The sequence below is a fragment of the Nicotiana tabacum genome, chromosome 20, assembly GCF_000715075.1.
Source record: "Nicotiana tabacum cultivar K326 chromosome 20, ASM71507v2, whole genome shotgun sequence".
NCBI lineage: Eukaryota > Viridiplantae > Streptophyta > Magnoliopsida > Solanales > Solanaceae > Nicotiana > Nicotiana tabacum.
This window is the reverse complement of record NC_134099.1, coordinates 23,923,254-23,941,992: the sequence shown is the minus strand read 5'-3', so window position 1 is coordinate 23,941,992 and position 18,739 is coordinate 23,923,254. Positions and strand designations below refer to the sequence as shown.

Genomic DNA, 18,739 nt, shown 5'->3' with positions numbered 1-18,739 from the left:
AAAAACGTAAGTGAAAATTATCCTAAAGCAACGGAAAAATTATTTTTCCGTGACCTGTAGGTTACGAGTTCGTTATACTTTGACCACCGAACACGATAACTTTCGGAAAACAAAAAGCAAATATTTTAATTGTGATGGAATGAATCAAGAGGTTTTAGGTTCGAGCTCAGAAAATAAAATAAAAAATTTTGAGGAGCGATTTTTCCTTTAATGCATCATAATTATGCCGCAAAAATATAAATTAATTGTGCCACTAAATATCGAATTGTAAATGACTAAACCAAAAAAACTTACTAATGGAAAAAAGGGAGCTCAAATTAATCAAAGGATGAAAGAAGCTGAGCAAATAGATAGAACATCTTAATCCTTATTATTTCCTCTTCTTGGTTTCATTTCCTTGAACATTTAACAACTGCTAGTGATAACAATAAACAAAACAAAATAAACCATATTTAATTTCTGTTACACAAATTACTAATAAATCAAGATGAAGAAGAAGACCCATTAGTAGAAATATGAAGATGAAGTCCACAATTATTACTATCATTGTTGTTGTTGTGATCTTCATTGCTGCTGCTGTCGTTGATGTTGAACCCATTAGTGTTATTGTGATCATCTTTTTTAGCAAAAGTGTTCTTGTTATTGTGCATCCAAACTCTAAGAACTCCTTTACCAACTCCAACTTCATTGCAAAATTCTTCTACCTTAGCTTCATCACACTTTTGCAATTTCCACCCTAATTTTTCTGAAAAAGAATGCATTTTTTCTTTTTGTTCTTGTGTGAATTTTGTTCTAAATCGCTTTCTCCCACTTGGGTTGTATTCTGCTTTTGGGGTAATAGGCTGTGGTTGTAGCGGTGGCGGTGGAGATGAGGAGGGAGAAGGGGAGAACCGCCGGATTGGTGGAAGAATATGGTGGCGGAAGTTAATAAAGTGCGAGGGAAAATGGGTGGGTGATGAATTATCCTCCGCCGGTTCACGGCGGTGGAAGTTGCGGTGGCAGCCACACGCGGCGCATTTGAGGGAGGTGGGATTTGAAGGGATGGAATCAGGCGATGGCATAAACTCACCGCAACCGTCCACGGCGTGTCCGCCTATACTTGCTGCATGGTTCTTCAAACATTCTTTGTAAGTCACCGCCGCACACGGAGGCTGTTGGTGGTGGAAGTGGTGGTTCTTGAGTGTGCCGTTGCTGAAAGACAAAGGCTTAATTAGTGGTGGGGTATCATTTTCTGAATCAAGAGTACTTTTGGTGGGGTTGCTGCTGCAAGTTAATTCCATTGGATGGTTTATTTGCAATTGAAAACAAAAATATCTTAGTTCTTGAGGTTTAAAGATGTTTCATTTGATTTCTTGAAACAAATGACAATAGATAAAGGGGAAAAAATGGTCACTACTGCACAATTAATGGCTATGTTGATAAGGAATGCATAATTTTGAAGGTTTATGCAAATGGGGTTTGGCTATTTTGTTCGGTTGAGTTTCTCTTTTAGTGGAGGTTTGTTTGATGATGACAAAGAATTTAAGAGCTTAAGACAAAAAGGTCATTGGCAAAAATGATCAAGTACCACAATGTTATAGAGATGAAGGGCAAGTAGTATATATATTGGAGTATAGGGGTTTAAAAATTAGGATAGAAGGTTTCCTCATATCTTATATTGTTGTTGTCACGGTTTATTACTCCGCCCATTTATATTAAGTGATTTTTTTATTTTTATCTGTCAAAATAAATATTTTTCTACATAATCAAAAAAGAATTAGTTTTAATTTTGTTTTTCAAAGTTTATTTTTATTTCTATATTTCAATGTGTCAAGGTAATAATATATGAATTTTAATTAGGGGCGTTCATGGTTCGGTTTGAATTGATTTTTCCCTAAAAAGAAACCAAACCAAGTAAGTCGGTTTTTCAAATATTAGAATCAAACCAAACCAATTAAGTCGATTTTTTCTCGATTTGATTTATGTCGGGTTTTGTGGTTTTTTTCGATTATTTGTCGATTTTTTCTTAAATATAAGACATACACTAACAAACACATATTTCGGAGACCACATTTTCAACATAACACTATCAAATCAATTGCCCTTTGAGAAATCTATTATTTACCAAGATATATTGATGATAATTGAATCAAATAGTGATGAATAATTTAAGGACTCAATTAAAAATATATTATTTTTAATACGAAATAGATTCTTACACTTAACAGAAGAAAACTACCAATCAAACTAGAATGTAAAGATAAAGAACTATATAAAAGTGCAAACTATTAACATTTACCATTAAATTTTTGAAACTTTGTATAAAAATAAACATATATATAGATGTAATAATAAATTTAAAATAACTACTTCTATAGACAGTTTGGTTCGGTTTTTTTTCTAATTAAAACCAAAACCAAACCAAATTTGATCGGTTTTTTAAAATTCAAAACCAAAACCAAACCAAACCAAAAAGTATCGGTTTTTTTGGTCGGTTTGGTTTGGTTTTCGATTTGGTTCGGTTTTCGGTTTTTTATGAACACCTCTAATTTTAATTAAGAATAATTTAGCCAATTATATCTTTTTACTTTCTCCAAGAATTAGTATTTTCTTAAGGAGTGTGCCAAAAGCCAAAAAGTTAATTATTGTGAACCGGAAGGAGTATTACTGTTAACTTTTTCATTTTTACTTGTGCCAAAGGTATATCGCATATACTTTTCTATCCGTATAATGTAAAAGTAAGGTTTATGTACACGTTATCCTTACCAAATTTTATTTGTAAGATTATATTGGATTTTTTATTGTTGTTTTAGAGGTTTAAAAATTAATGAAAACTTAGAAAGGGGGGGAGATAAGGATGTGATAATTACATGCAGACACCAAATTAAAGGCGTAGGTTAGATGCGTGTGAAAATTAATTAATGAGGGGGTCTGATAAGTAGTTGATTTTTCTGAAGTGCTAATTAATCGAAAGCTGTAGGGAGAGAAATGTTCAAAATTCAAGGTAATCAGCTTTGATGATCATCATGAGAATCTCTGTCATGGTTGTTACACGTGTCTCATGCACCAGGAAATTAGATTAAATGACCACCACCTCTGGTTGAGGTATAGTTGAGTTTTCTTTTTTCTTTTTAATTTTTTTTATGATTAAAAATTAGAAGATTAGAAGGTAGGAATCGAACCACGGTTCGATCAAGGTTAAAATTTAGCTACCTACTTTATATGATTATGAAGATTTTCAGGTATAACAGAATTTGTGTAAAAAATTATTCCGCACGGTATTATACTAAATCATTTTATAATTTAATTATTTTTCATGGTTAATATAAATTGAATATTGTTGTGAATAATTAATTATGATTTATTAAAAACATTATATTATATAAAAATATGTCCTAAATTTTTATTGAATTGATATAAATTTCGAGCGTGAATACGTTTTTACCTAGAGTTCGTTAGGGTTTTTGTATTGTTTCTACTTGATCCAATTTCCCCCCTCCTTTTATGCAAATTATAAACCAGGGGCAGATCTAAATGATCAGTAATAGGTTCACGTGAACCATTAAATTTTATTCAAATATATATATATATACATATATATATATATATATATATATATATATATATATATATATATATATATATATGGTTGTTTTACTGTAATATTAAATTGAAATCGTTTTAGGAATCCATAAACAGTTCAACTGTTACCTCTCTATTTTCAAAAGCCCTGCTCACTAATAGCCCTATAACCAATCAGGCAGGCGAGACCGCCTATAGCAAACCCAATAGTTGGATTGAAGGCTTGCTCATTTGGTGAGTGATGATAGGCTATAATTACATATTTTAGTCGCTTATTATTACACTCAAATTTATTGTACTTTAATTGAGTTTGAGCTTTAATCGCTAGTGTCTTGCACTAATTGTGTGTTTTATGCCTTGTAGGAGTGATTCCGAGCTATGTAGATGTTATGGAATGAATTCAAGTGATTTGAGCTTTGAAGTCTGAGTAAAAGCTCAAGGAATTAAGCCGGGATCGTGTTCGGGGGTCAACGGATGATAGTTAGAACAAACAAAGAATCAAGTAGGCATATTACGCACTATCTAGTAAAATGCACATAACGTTTTGCTCAGAACTCTATTTGGGCTACACAATATATGGTTGGAAAGCTAAATCAAAGGGCTACAATTTTTATGTTTTACGTTTTTCCAAATTCCAAACGGAATAGGGTGAAACATGCGCGTCAATAGCGCGGCCGCGCTAGTCAGGCAGAATCAAAGTGGATATGTGCGGTCCAAGCGCAGCCGCGCACGTCCTGTACGAAAAATGTGTCCTTTTTCGCGTAGGAGAAGGTGTAATTGTTTGGGCCCAATCCTACTTGGTATATATACATGGAAAAACGGTATTTTGAGGACCTTTGACATACTTTTGACACAATTTAGACCTAAAGTTGGACAGATTTGAGACACAGATTCGACCTAAGGAGGCAAAGACACAATAGGACCAAGGCGGGGAATTCTTCTACGAGTTTTTCCTTCCTCTTCTTTTCATTATTGGTTATGACTTTTAGTATTGTAATTTTGCATACTATTATGAATAACTAATTTGTTATCTAGGGTTTTGATGGAACCTTTTGTAGGATAAATTCTTTTTATGTTTTTATATAATTGAGCTGGAGTATTTTCTCTATTTGTTCAACTATATTATTTTTGTAGTTGATTGAAGGTCCCTCAATTAGTTGTGCCTATTTAGTATGTATTACTCAGGAGAGAGTGCATATTTAAGTAGTTGTTGAACAACATCACTTCCGACGTATGTGAGAAATCAATGACTAAGGGTTTAAAGGTGGGATTAGGGATAACGAACCCTTGGGTGCGATCTAAGTGAGTTGTAATTAAAGCCAGCTAGCGTAACTCAAGAGAGTATGTCTAGTAAATTGTCGTAATTACTCGGGAGAGAATTACAACACGCAGAGCGCTCATAATCGGTAGAGAATACTTAGGCAAAATTATAGAAGACATAGCGGGAAGGATTCCGACAATTGGGGAAATCATAACTCTATACCTCCTTAATATTTTATCCAACCTGTAGTATCTTTAGTGTTAATTTATTATTTTAATTTGTCAGTTAGTTAGTTAAACACAACAATCTTAATATCTATAAGTTAGGAATTGTTCAAGCTTGTATTCTTGGTGATAGTGAACAAATATAGCTAAGCTTTAGTTCCTCTGGGGGATTCAACTCCGGACTTGTAAACCGCATTATATTTGCAACGATTGCTTTGTCCTTTTTATAAGGCATAGTTGGGCGTAATCAAATTTTAGCGTCGTTGTCGAGGAACTAACGGTGTAGCTGTAGGTATACATAGGTTGCAAGTTTGAATTATTATATTTGTTTCGTGTATTTGATTATTATTTATTTTTAATTTTTTTTATTTTTGATCTGAGAGACATGGCATCTTGGAATTATGAGAGTTTTGATGTTGGTAATTCTACTTTTGATCCTTGTTATGCATATTGTGGAGGAAACCACCCAAGGAAAAATTATCAAAATATTCTTGAGAGCGAGTTTTGTGCACCAACTCAATCTTATATGTGGAATGTGTGTGATATGTATAGTGGTCAAGATGGTCACCTTCATAGTTGTGCTTATAGTTCTTATCTTCCCCCAACCCCTTACTTTGATGGTTCTTCTTTTTCTTATGAAGTTAATAGGAACAAAGAACCCAGGGATGATGACCGAAAAGTGATCAAAGATATGTTAAAGTATTGCATGGAACTATATGATAAGAGACCACGGCAGATACAAAGGCAAATGACAACTATTCACAACTTGGAGGCTCAAGCGAATAATTAACTAAAACTTGTAAAGCGCAACAAGTTGACATTGTGGATAGTAGCCAATATGAGTATGAATTGGCTGCAGAAATTGTCATTATACTGAAGGATTTAAAAAAATACAAGGATGAGCTAAAGGAGAAGGCCAGAGTAGAACACCAACAATTAATCGAACTAGATTTTGAGGATGTCGATGTCGTAGAAGAGATGCTAGAGTCAACCAAGAATACTGAGGATACATATTTAGTTGACTCTAATGTCATTAGTGTTAAGGATGTTGACAATCCCAATGTTTGTGCAGTTGAGCACATTGGTCCACACAAGCGTTTTTCCACATTGTGTATAGATGATGATATGAAAACAGAGTCGTCCGAGCCACTTGAGGATTCAAGGAGTAAGGAACAAGATGCCAACATTCTAGAATTCTTCGTGCCAGAAAGTCGGGAATACACATCTCATCTAAAGGTCAAGAAGTGCAGAATACTACATTATTTTATTGGGTTAATCGGATTCGTTATACCACCCCAGGAGCATGATCACAGAGCAGAATCAAAATTTGGGGTCCAATTTATAAGTTTGAAGTGGAGGTAGAAAGTGATTCACGTCGTGCCACGACGTTAAATCAAGCGTTTGTCGGGAGACAACCCAACTTTACTACTTTCTTTTATTTTTTATTATTTTTTTATTATATTATTTTTGTAGTGTCGATTTTTGATTTTCTAGGAGCATGGAAAGCAAAGCTATTGGAAGGATGCAACAACAAACCAGATGGTTGGAACAAAGCGTGAGGTACCCGCACGAAGAACCAGGCATGGGAGAAGTCTGAGTACCCCATGAGATGCTAGTGCTTCGGCCTTTGACCTACCAGGGAGTTTCTTTTACCCTCTTGTATGTATGGGTGTGCATTGGGGACAATGTAAAATTTTAAGTGTGAGGTGAGGAGATTGTCTGGGTGACTTTCTATGCTATTTTAGTTATGTTAGTTTAATTGAATATTTTTTTTAAAATAAAAAAGACTGGACTTTTCCCTACGATGGATCTATTAGACAATTTTCTTGAGGGATTTAAGTCTAAAGAAAAAAAAAGATTTTTTTTTGTTAGGTAGTGTAGCAATTCCCCTTTGGTTTTTATTTGTGTCGCGGTTCTTTTTCAAGGGTTTTATTTGAACCGGGTGTAGTTAGTCTTTTTTAGGAATAAGAACCATTGTGTTGTATTTTGAAATGAAGCAATATCTCTTGACTTTGTTATGCCTTGAGAATAGTGAGTACTTTGGTTGTGATGCTTAGGCTCAGTTTTTGACTCTTGTATAAGTACCTTAAATTGTATGAGTTTAACTTTGCTTAACTGGTTTGACTGGAGTGTCTTGATGAAACCAATCCTGAGTAAGTTATGTGACGTGTGTGTATGTTAGGTTTTGTGTTATTCTATGCATTGCATTTGATGTCTAGAACTTGCCCGGTGTGTTTGCAAAGAGAAATAGTAGTTTTGTTCAATCTTGGAAGTGATATAGGTGTTTCTTTGTTGAGCCAGATATGTATATTTTACCCGCCTAATTGTTATGTATCATAGTTAACCCCTTTGAGCCTATAATCCTATTTCTTTGGCAACCACATTACAAGTCTTACTCAATTGTTTGAATTAACCATCTATTTGAACCTTCTAACCTCTCATGAGCACTTGAATTATTATGAATTTTAATAAAAGTTAAAGTGTGGGGTGGTTGGTTTCGCTTTTGAGTGGAACTAATGAAATAAGAAGAAAGGTGTACTGTTTTGAACAAGTAAGAGCCACTTGAATTGAAAAACAAAATAGTTGTATTGCTGTGAAAAAAGGTATTTCTTGATAAGTGGTGACTCTTGATGTAATTGTGTTTAAAGAAGTATGGGGTAATATACATTGAGGTGAAGGTGGAGTTTGGTTTAATATACGTATGGGGTTTGAATGTTAAAGTATATGTATTAAAGTGCTTAGGGAGGTGTAGTCACTCTTATATCTAAATATATCCTACCCGTCCCGCAGCCTACATTACAACCAAATAAAGTCCTACTTGATCCTAGATTGAATGAGCTCGATTAGTAGAGTAGTACACTACGGGCAAGCCTATGGTGCATCTTTTGTGGCATATGAATGTTATTTTTGAGGGTGAGTGAATTCTTTCTATCTTGAGTTCTTAAGTGTTTTTAAATTTTATTGTGTGGAACTACTGTCTTTTGTTGTATGAAGTGTAACGCTCCGAAAATTTTTTGCTAAGTAAGTTAGGATTTCGAGGTGCCATGTAGGCTAATTATAATATTTTATGTGCTATTAACATGATTGATATCAATTGGATATGATAATAAGTGTATGAGGCATATTATAAGTGATTTGGAGTCTAAGGAGAGGCCTAAGTCTAAGCTAAGTTGGAAAATTTCATAATGGACTAAAGTTGTGCATGAGTATGCACAAGACCTCAATTTGGACAATCATATCTCCAGTTATATAAGGTGTTGTTGATGCACAACCTATCAAATTAAATCTCTTTGAGTCTAGTTTCCAACGCATCAAACCGTTCGTCATTGGAGGTGTATACAGAAAGTTATGACCATTTTATTAAGCATGTATCATATGCGCGCCCAGGTGCGTGGCGGAAGCACGACCGCACATATTAAGGAGTATTCTGCCTCGTGAGCATGGCCTTAGCGCGGGCGCGCTAGTAGCAGACCTCTAAATACCTCAAGACTGGGTATGGAGAGTCTCTAAGTCATTTTTTGAGCTAGGAGTTGCTCTATCAAGGGGATTACGTCCCATACTTCTCTCCTATGATCCAAGGTAATATTTTTGGAGTATTTTGAGTTGATTACTACTCCTAAACACCTACCTAAACACCTATATTAATAAGGATTGATCTTGAAAATCCATAGATTCCCATTCAAATCCCTAAATTGATCAAAAATACTACAAGTGGGGATTCTCAAGATTCTTACTACAAGAGGTATGTCTATCACCTCTAACTACTCTATGGTGATTATTTATGTTTGATATATACGTTAAAACTCATGGGATGATGATTGGAAGCCATAGGTGCCTAACCTAGGTTGTGTTGATGTTGTAGAGATTGTGAGATGGGTTATTGAGGTATGATTCTTGGGTGTAATAGTATTATGTATACATGCATGTACAAATTAGGATTGTGGGAAGATTGTTGAACATAAATAAGTAAAGATTGGGTTGGGGGAATGAAGAAAATCTTGTAAAAGAGATTTGAAATCAAGATGCTCAACTAGTGTTTGATAAAATGCTCAAATGAGCTGAAACCATAAATACCTTCTTAATTTGTGTTCAATTTTGTTATGTCTCAAGTAGATTGGGATTGCTAGAATTTCCGGAACGTCGTAGTAACTTAAGGAAAACTTAATCAAGGTATGTATGGCTAAAACTCCGTCTTTTAGAAATCGAGCTTCATCGATGTTTGTGTGAATATGGTAAGATTAAAGTTGAATTGTTGCATCGATTGTTATTTTACTTGAATTGGTGTTGTTACCTTATATGCGTTAAAGATGTGTCCCAACATGATCAACGTGCTATCTTGATAACTTGAAAGGGGCAAAAGATATGAATTATGTGTTGAAATGCTTAGACCTTAAATTGAGATTGAAGCTGCATATAATATGCCATCTATGTGAAGTCTTATCTATGCTCTCAATTTAATTTGCTCGTGTGCACCTACTGTGCTAAATTATAAATCTAACATTGAAATTGGAAATGATGTGAAATGTGGCCGAGTGCCTAATATATGACATGATAGTTGTGGCCCCAAGTGCCTTTGAAATGACATATGTGTAACCAAAGATTGGAGTGAGATGAATAATGAAAAATGGTAATGTCTGGGGAAGGCGGCTTAGCCGATCGGGCCGTGATCGGACGCCATGATATATACACATGGTGGTAATGTATTGATAATTGAAACTGGAAAGTGTGAATGAAATAATGGTAACACCTCCGGGATACGGCTTAGCCGAACGTGCCGTAATCGAACTCCGCTCAAAGAAGCGGTGGCAAAGTGGATAATGATGCAACAGTATGGGATGCTCCAATCTAAAATTTCAGAAACTATGTGAAAATCATGTGAACCTCCTTATATTGTTGACATGGTGCTTATTTGAAACTTTGTTGTCTTTATGATTTCCTCTTTACTCTTGTATGAAACTTCTTTCTAACTAAATGGTGTTTAGTTATACATACTAGTGTTATTCGATGACACTAACATCCTTTTTTCCCGGGGTGATATGTCTTTATATAGATGTAGGTGTTTCTATAGCAGGCAGTGTTGGTCGCAACTAGTGCCGCATCATCCTTTCAGCTGACTTGGTGAGCCCTACTTCGCTCTGGGGTCTTGTTTCATCTGTTTATCATGTACATTGTATTTGAGGTGTAGCCTTAGCCTTGTTGCCGGCATTTCCATATTAACTCTTCAGTTTTATTTAGAGGCTCTGTAGACAAGTTGTGGGTAGTGTCCGGTATTGGAATTAAAGTGGAAATATTTATGTTTAGCAATGATGTGTAAAACTTGTAATATCTTCAAAATTGTGAACGAAGTTGTTAATGGAAATGAAATGGAATTGTTAATAAAATGTTTATAGAATTTGATTAATGGTGTATATTTCCTCTTTATTCAAAGACGAATTTGGGTAGTATGAAACTTAACAGGCTTGCTCAGTCGGGTTTACTCAGTTGAGCGCCGGTCGCGGTCCTCGGATTTTGGGGCGTGACAAACTTGGTATCAGAGCCTAAGGTTTTAAAGTGTCCTAGGATGTCTCGGAGCCGTGTCTAGTAGAGTCCTTCTTATCGTATGTTGTCGACCACATCTATAAGTTGGAGGCCACATGGACATTTTAGGAATGTTACCCTTCTTCAACACTCTTTATCGTGCGATAAAGCTTGACTATAAGATTGTCTTCTAACTCGTGCGTTGAGATTCAAGGCAAGTTTAAATGCTCTTTTATCTATTCCAAGTAATGTTGTCATATGGAATGACCAATGGGCAAAGGCCTGAATATTAAGGAGATGGCACATGTATCATGTTGAACCAATTGTACGGATATATAAGATACATACACAGTACCAGAAACATACTTTATATGAGAAAAGTTTTAAAATTGATAACCCACCTCCAAAGAAATATTGAATTGATAAGTGATATGTAAGCTTGAATAGCACATATAGTAGTGTGAGAAGTATGTAAATGATCCTAAGGTGTAAAAGAAAATTTGTTGTATAAGCATGTGATATATGTAAGGCATGACCAGGAGAGTAATGACAAACATGTAGGTCTCTCACGGGAGACAAGAAGTCATGAAATGAGAGTCAATTGAACCCATTACAAGAAGACCCTTATGCTATGAATGTTATAAGAATCTCATAAGTGTATGAAGTTGTGTTACACTCCTAAAGGATATTGATATGAGGAATTGGAATCCCAAGCCCGTGTGACTGAATAAGAGTAGAGAACTTATGAGGTTAATATCATTGTGACTTCAATCTCCCTAATAGTCGAACATATATGTGAGGGATAGAGAAATGAAACATATGTCTATGAAGTTGCTAAATTCATGTCTTGTGTCAAAATTTGGGACATTCGCCCCAAGTGGGGGAGGAAGGGCCATAGTGAGGCCACTTAAATATAATGAAACAAGAGTAAGACCATGTAGCTTTGATGTTTGAATATTTTGTTGAAGACATTCGTAGTCTAGAAAAGTGATAATGGATAACGTGATTATCTGAAAGGATATGCTAATGATAGACCACTAGTACTCCCAAAAAGGTGGAAGGTTAAGGAAGGTAAATTCTTCATACATGGCAATGTGAATGATAGGGTCAACGATCCTAGAAACTAAGAGTAGGTTTGTAAAGGGGTTCTATACTTGTTATAGGGCTAGGGACAATGCAACCCAAGGAAGTACTATAGATCAAAGGTGAAAGTTTTGCGAATTTTTAGAATGGGTTAATCATGGAATTGCGATTCAACTAAAGTTCCAAGACGTTAAGAAAGGTGGAATAAGTGGGAGAAATAAATGTGATGCTATAATAACCCAAGAGAGTATTTGGGCTTGATGGAAATCTTACAAGCAAATAAGTGTTAAGTGATATGTGGATGAACACACTTTCCCACAGATATCCTCACAAGAGTTAATAGGTGAGCATGATGAAATAACTAAGGGAAAAGACCACGTAACATATTGAAGAGTGCATGGCTATTCATTAGCTAGGATGAATGAGGTGAGAAGAAATGGGGAGAAAACCTATAAATTGAGATGGTCATGGTTATCATAAAATATCTTGTACCAGAATGGTGGACTCACTTAGAGCATAAGTGTTAATAAAAGTTATAAAGGACTAACCGTAATGCAACCAACTTGGGTGACACCGAATATCAACTAAAGGATCTAGAGATAGTTCATGTCTACATACAATGGAAAGAGAGACTACTGGAGGTGAAGTTGTGGTATGATAAACTCACTAAACCAGGCACAATGATATTACAAGTTCACGGGAGGTAGACAAGTGTGTGGCACAATAATGCTATCAATTATTCACTATGAGCAAAATAGAATGGGAATGAATGTTCCAGTTAGAAAGAAAAGATGGTACCAACATATTGTCCAGGCCAAAGGGCGATAAAAAAAAGGGAAAGACAACACAATCTACCCAAGGGGCAAATGAAAGGTTCAAAATAGATTGAAAGAGGATGAAAACTTGTGACATACCAGACATGTTTAACATGGTAACTCTTAAACCACAATATCAGGGAACTCTATTGGTAGCTACAATACGGGGAATGAGGTGATTTACTCATCGAGGATAGAATCAGGTGGACTAAGTCTTACACTTAAGAGTAAAATCAAAAGTCGTTGTTGAAGAATTGAGGAGGATCTCAAGTTTTAGAGAATGCCCTTCTCGGGCCAGTGACTCTTCCTAAATTGTATACATATAAAGGGTATTGATATGTGTTTCGGGCGGTGTTTAACCATAAAGAGGGATCGTGAGAATATTCACAGGGGAAGTAGTGTGGTTTCTTAAATTCTATAAGGCACATATGGGGATATGAGGTTGACTAGGAAAGGTCTGAGCACAATGTTACATTACATTTGATGTAATGTCGTGCATGTTGATGATATTAAGGTGTGTGCGCAAGCTAGACGATGTATTCCTTTGAAATAGAGGGTTCTATAAGAAAATTCATCCAGTAATGTCTTTGTTGAGAATTTGGAAGAACAAGTTGCAAGTACTCACATAAGATTGTAACCATATCAAGAAAAGTATTGAAGAACTCAAATCCTAGGAGGTCATATGTAAGAGAAATGTGACATAGATGGTCCACTATTGATGCAACATGGCCAGATGATCGCTTATGCTTCAAAGCAACCCAAGAATTATGAAAGGAATTATTCGACACATAACTTAGAACTTGCGGCGGTAGTTTTGTATAAAGATTTGGTGACATTATGTGTATGAGGTCCACATTGATGTATTTATGAACCACAAGAGCCTTCAATATATTTTTTTAAACAAAAAGAGTTGAATCTAAGACAGAGAGGATGGCTCGGGTTACTCAAGGACTATAATATTGAGATTCTCTATCACTCGGGAAAGGCCAATGTTGTGGTCGATGCTCTTAGCCGAAAATCGATGGGAAGTTTGGCTCACTTGAAGGTATATCAAAGGTCGTTGGCCAGTGAGGCTCACCAGTTGACTAGTCTGGGAATTCGTCTTGCGGACTCTAATGAAGGGGGAGTAATTGTGCAGAATAAGGCTGAATCGTCGCTTGTAGTGGAGGTCAAAGAAAAGCATTACAACGATCCATTGTTAGCGCAGTTAAAGGAGGGAATTCATAAACACAAGACCACATCCTTTTCTTTTGGCATTGGTGATGGTACCCTACGGTGCCAAGGGAGCCTATGTGTTCCAGATATTGATAGTCTTCGGGAAAGGATTTTGGCAGAAGCTAACACTTATAGGTATTCCGTACACCCAGGTTCTACAAAAATATATCATGATATCAAAGAAGTTTATTGGTGGAACAACATGAGAAAGGGTGTGGCGAACTTTGTGGCAAAATGTTTGAACTGTCAGCAAGTGAGGCCAAACATCAAAGGACCGATGGATTGGTTCAAAGCATAGAAATTCCAATGTGGAAAGGGGAAATGATCAATATGGATTTTGTGGTAGGGTTACCATGCACTCTATGCAAGTTCGACTCAATTTGGGTAATCATGGATCGACTCATAAAATCAGCGGACTTCTTGCAAGTTAAAACTACCGACACAACAGAACAGTATGCTCAGTTATATATCAAAGAAATAGCCAGATTACATGGCACTCCCATCTCAATCATTTCAGATCGAGGGGCTCAGTTCACAGTCAACCTTTGGAAGAAATTTCAAGCAAGGTTTGGGTATGCAGGTAAATCTTAGCACAACTTTTCATCCTCAAACCGACGGGCAAGCAGAGCGGACTATTCAGACGCTTGAAGACATGTTGCGTGCTTGTTTTCTTGATTTCAAAGGTAGCTGGGATGATCATTTGTCACTCGTATAGTTTGCTTATAACAACAACTTTCATGCTAGTATTCAGATGGCACCATTTGAAGCATTCTATGGTAGGAGATATAGATCTCCCATTCGGTGGTTCGAGGTTGGAGAAGCTGAATTGACAGGGCCAGACCTTGTGTATCGGGCTATGGAGAAGGTTAAGATTATTAAGGAGTGGTTGAAAACTGCTCAGAACCGTCAAAAGTCCTATTCGAATGTTCGTTGAAGAGATTTGGAATTCAAGGAAGACGATTGGGTATTCTTGAAGGTTTCCCCCATGAAGGGTATCATGCATTTTGGAAAGAATGGAAAGTTAAGTCCGAGATATGTCGGGTCGTACCAAATCATTCAAAGGATTGGTCAGGTGGCGTACAAGCTTGACTACTACCTGAGATGTCATTAGTACCCCCGATGTTCCATGTGTCCATGTTGTAGAAGGTAGTTGGAGATTCGTCCGCTATTGTACCGATTGAGACTATTGAGGTTAATGAAGAATTATCGTACGAAGAAATTCCATTTGCCATCCTTGATAGGCAAGTCCGAAAGTTGAAGAAATAAAGAAATTACCTTCGTGGAAGTGTTATGGCGAAACCAGCAAATTGAGGAAGCCACTTGGGAAGCTGAGTAAGAAATGAAAAAGAAGTACCCCCGTTTGTTTGAATAAGCTCTATGAACTTGTTTCACATAAACTTTGTATCGATTGTTCAGCTAATGTAAAGGGATTCCTTTCTAATTATATGTTCATTATGGGGCTATAGTTGGTGTTGTTCTATGTTCTGCTGCGTCCTTTGATCATATATATGTTGTTGCAGTATGTTTCTGGGATTCTCTGACAGGTGGATAGGCCTAGTTAAAAGGGAAACTCTGCCGAAATTTCTGAAAAATTTGGGAGTTAAAGATATGTGAAAAAACGGTTAGGTTATGATATGTCTTTGGGACAGACTCTACTCCTCATTCGAGGATGAATGATCCTGGGGGGGGGAGAATGTAAGGACCCGGAAAATTTTGGTAAGTAATATAGGATTTTGAGGTTCCATGAAGGCTAAGTATAATATTTTATGTGCAATTAACATGATGGATATCAATTGGATATGATAATAAGTGTATGAGGCATATTATAAGTGATTTGGAGTCTAAGGAGAGGCCTAAGTCTAAGCCAAGTTGGAAAATTTCATAATGGACTAAAGTTGTGGATGAGTATGCACAAGACCTCACTTTGGACAATCATATCTCTAGTTATATAAGATGTTTTTGATGAATAACCTATCAAACTAAATCTCTTTGAGTCTAGTTTTCGACGCATCAATTCATTCGTCATTTGGAGGTGTATACAGAAAGTTATGACCATTTTACTAGGCATGTGTCATATGCGTGCACAGGTGCGCGGCGGAAGCGCGACCGCACATATTGAGGAGTATTCTGCCTCGTGAGCGTGGCCTTAGCGTGGGCGCGCTAGTGGAAGACCTCTAAATACCCCAAGACCGGGTATGAAGAGTATCTAAGTCATTTTTTGAGTTAGGGGTTGCTCTATCAAGGGGAATCCGTCCCATACTTCCCTCCTATGATCCAAGGTAATATTTTTGGAGTATTTTGAGTTGATTACTACTCCTAAACACCTATATTAACAAGGATTGATCTTGAAAATCCATCGATTCCCATTCAAATCCCTAAATTGAACAAGAACACTACAAGTGGGGATTCTCAAGATTCTTACTACAAGAGGTATGTCTATCACCTCTAACTACTCTATGGTGATTATTTATGTATAATATATACGTTAGAACTCATGGGATGGTGATTGGAAGCCATAGGTGCCTAACCTAGTTGTGTTGGTGTTGTAGAGATTGTGAGATGAGTTATTGAGGTATGATTCTTGGGTGTAATAGTATTATGTATACATGCATGTACAAATTAGGTTTGTGGGAAGATTGTTGAACATAAATAAGTAAAGATTGGATTGGGGGAATGAAGAAAATCTTGTAAAAGAGATTTGAAATCAAGATGCTCAACTAGTGTTTGATAAAATGCTCAAATGAGCTGAAACCATAAATACCTTCCTAATTTGTGTTCAATTTTGTTATGTCTCAAGTAGATTGGGATTGCTAGAATTTCCGGAACATCGTAGTAACTTAAGGAAAGCTTAATCAAGGTATGTATGGCTAAAACTCCGTCTTTTAGAAATCGAGCTTCATCGATGTTTGTGTGAATATGGTAAGATTAAAGTTGAATTGTTGCATCGATTGTTATTTTTCTTAAATTGGTGTTGTTACCTTATATGCGTGAAAGATGTGTCCCAACATGATCAACGTGCTATCTTGATAACTTGAAAGGGGCAAAAGATATGAATTATGTGTTGAAATGCTTAGACCTTAAATTGAGATTGAAGCTGCATATAATATGTCATCTATGTGAAGTCTTATCTATGCTCACAATTTAAATTGCTCGTGTGCACCTATTGTCCTAAATTACAAATCTAACATTGAAATTGGAAATGATGTGAAATGTGGTCTAGTGCCAAATATATGACATGATAGTTGTGGCCCCAAGTGCCTTTGAAATGAAATATGTGTAACCAAAGATTGGAGTGAGATGAATAATGCAAAATGGTAACGTCTGGGGAGGCGGCTTAGCCGATCGGGCCGTGATCGGACGCCATGATATATACACATGGTGGTAATGTATTAATGATTGAAACTGGAAAGTGTGAATGAAATAATGGTAACGTCTCCGGGAGACGGCTTAGCCGATCGGGCCGTAATCGGACTCCGCTCAAAGAAGCGGTGGCAAAGTGGATAATGATGCAACCGTGTGGGATGCTCCAATCTAAAATTTCAGAAACTATGTGAAAATCATGTGAACCTCCTTATATTGTTGACATGGTGCTTATTTGGAACTTTGTTGTCTTTATGATTTTCTCTTTACTCTTGTATGAAACTTCTTTCTAACTAGATGGTGTTTAGTTATACATACTAGTGCTATTCAATGGCACTGATGTCCCTTTTGCCGGAGGCGCTATGTCTTTAAATGGATGTAGGTGTTTCTATAGCAGGCAGTGTTGGTCGCAGCTAGTGCCGCATCATCCTTTCAGCTGACTTGGTGAGCCCTACTTTGCTCCGGGGTCCTGTTTCATCTGTTTATCATGTACATTGTATTTGAGGTGTAGCCGGAGCCTTGTTGCCGGCATTTCCATATTAACTCTTCAGTTGCATTTAGAGGCTCTGTAGACAAGTTGTGGGTAGTGTCGGGTATTGGAATTAAAGTGGAAATATTTATGTTTAGCAATGATGTGTAAAACTTGTAATATCTTCAAAATTGTGAACGAAGTTGTTAATGGAAATGAAATGGAATTGTTAATAAAATGTTTATAGAATTTGATTAATGGTCTACATTTCCTCTTTATTCAAAGACGAATTTGGGTAGTATGAAACCTAACAGGTTTGCTCAGTCAGGTTTACTCGGTTGAGCGTCGGTCGCGGTCCTCGGATTTTGGGGCGTGACATGAAGGCACTTGATACATGAAGGAGAGGTAATGTCAGTGACCTTAATGCTAGAGTAAGTGGCTGAGTTTTGAATAATGTGTGGTACTTGTGAGTCAAATCTTGAGGTGAAGATGTTACGCTTTTGTGCTTAGTGTATTTTAAATATTCTTGGTGTGATAAGTTAGGAGAACTATTTAAAAGGTCGTATCTATATAAAATATAGTTTGATTGCTCGAGGACGAGCAATGGTTTAAGTGTGGGGTGTTGATGATAAGCTATAAGTATGTATTTTAGTCGCTTATTACACTCAAATTTACTGCACTTTAATTGAGTTTGAGCTTTAATCGCTAGTGTCTTGCACTAATTGTGTGTTTTATGCCTTGTAGGAGTGATTCCGAGCAATGTAGATGTTACGGAATGAATTCAAGTGATTTGGAGCTTTGAAGTATGAGTAAAAACTCAAGGAATTAAGCCGGGATCGTGTTCGGGGGTCAACGGATGATAGTTAGAACAAACGAAGAATCGAGTAGGAATATTGTGCACAGTCTATTAAAATGCACATAACATTTTGCTCAAAACTACATTTGGGCTCCACGATATATGATTGGAAAGCTAACCCAAAGATATACAACTTTCATGTTTTACATTTTTTCAAATTCCAAATGGAACAAGGTGAAAAATGCACGTCAATAGCGCGGCCACGCTCAGGCCACGCTAAGGCCGCGCTAATCTGGCAGAATCAAAGTGGATATGCGCAGTCTGAGCACGGTCCAAGCGCGGCCGTGCACGTCCTGTCCGGAAAATGTGTCTTTTTTCGCATAGGAGAAGATTTAATTGTTTGGGTCCAACCCTACTTGGTATATATACATGAAAAAA

General features: G+C 36.5%; 1 protein-coding gene across 1 annotated transcript; it reads right to left on the bottom strand.

Moving 5' to 3' along the window:
- Positions 1-364: 364 nt before the first annotated feature.
- On the bottom strand, positions 365-1,592 carry LOC107799713 (zinc-finger homeodomain protein 11-like). The gene has a single exon (XM_016622853.2). The coding sequence runs from the start codon at positions 1,278-1,280 to the stop codon at positions 483-485; it is 798 nt and encodes a 265-aa protein (XP_016478339.1). The 5' UTR covers positions 1,281-1,592; the 3' UTR covers positions 365-482.
- Between the last annotated feature and the right edge of the window lie 17,147 nt (positions 1,593-18,739).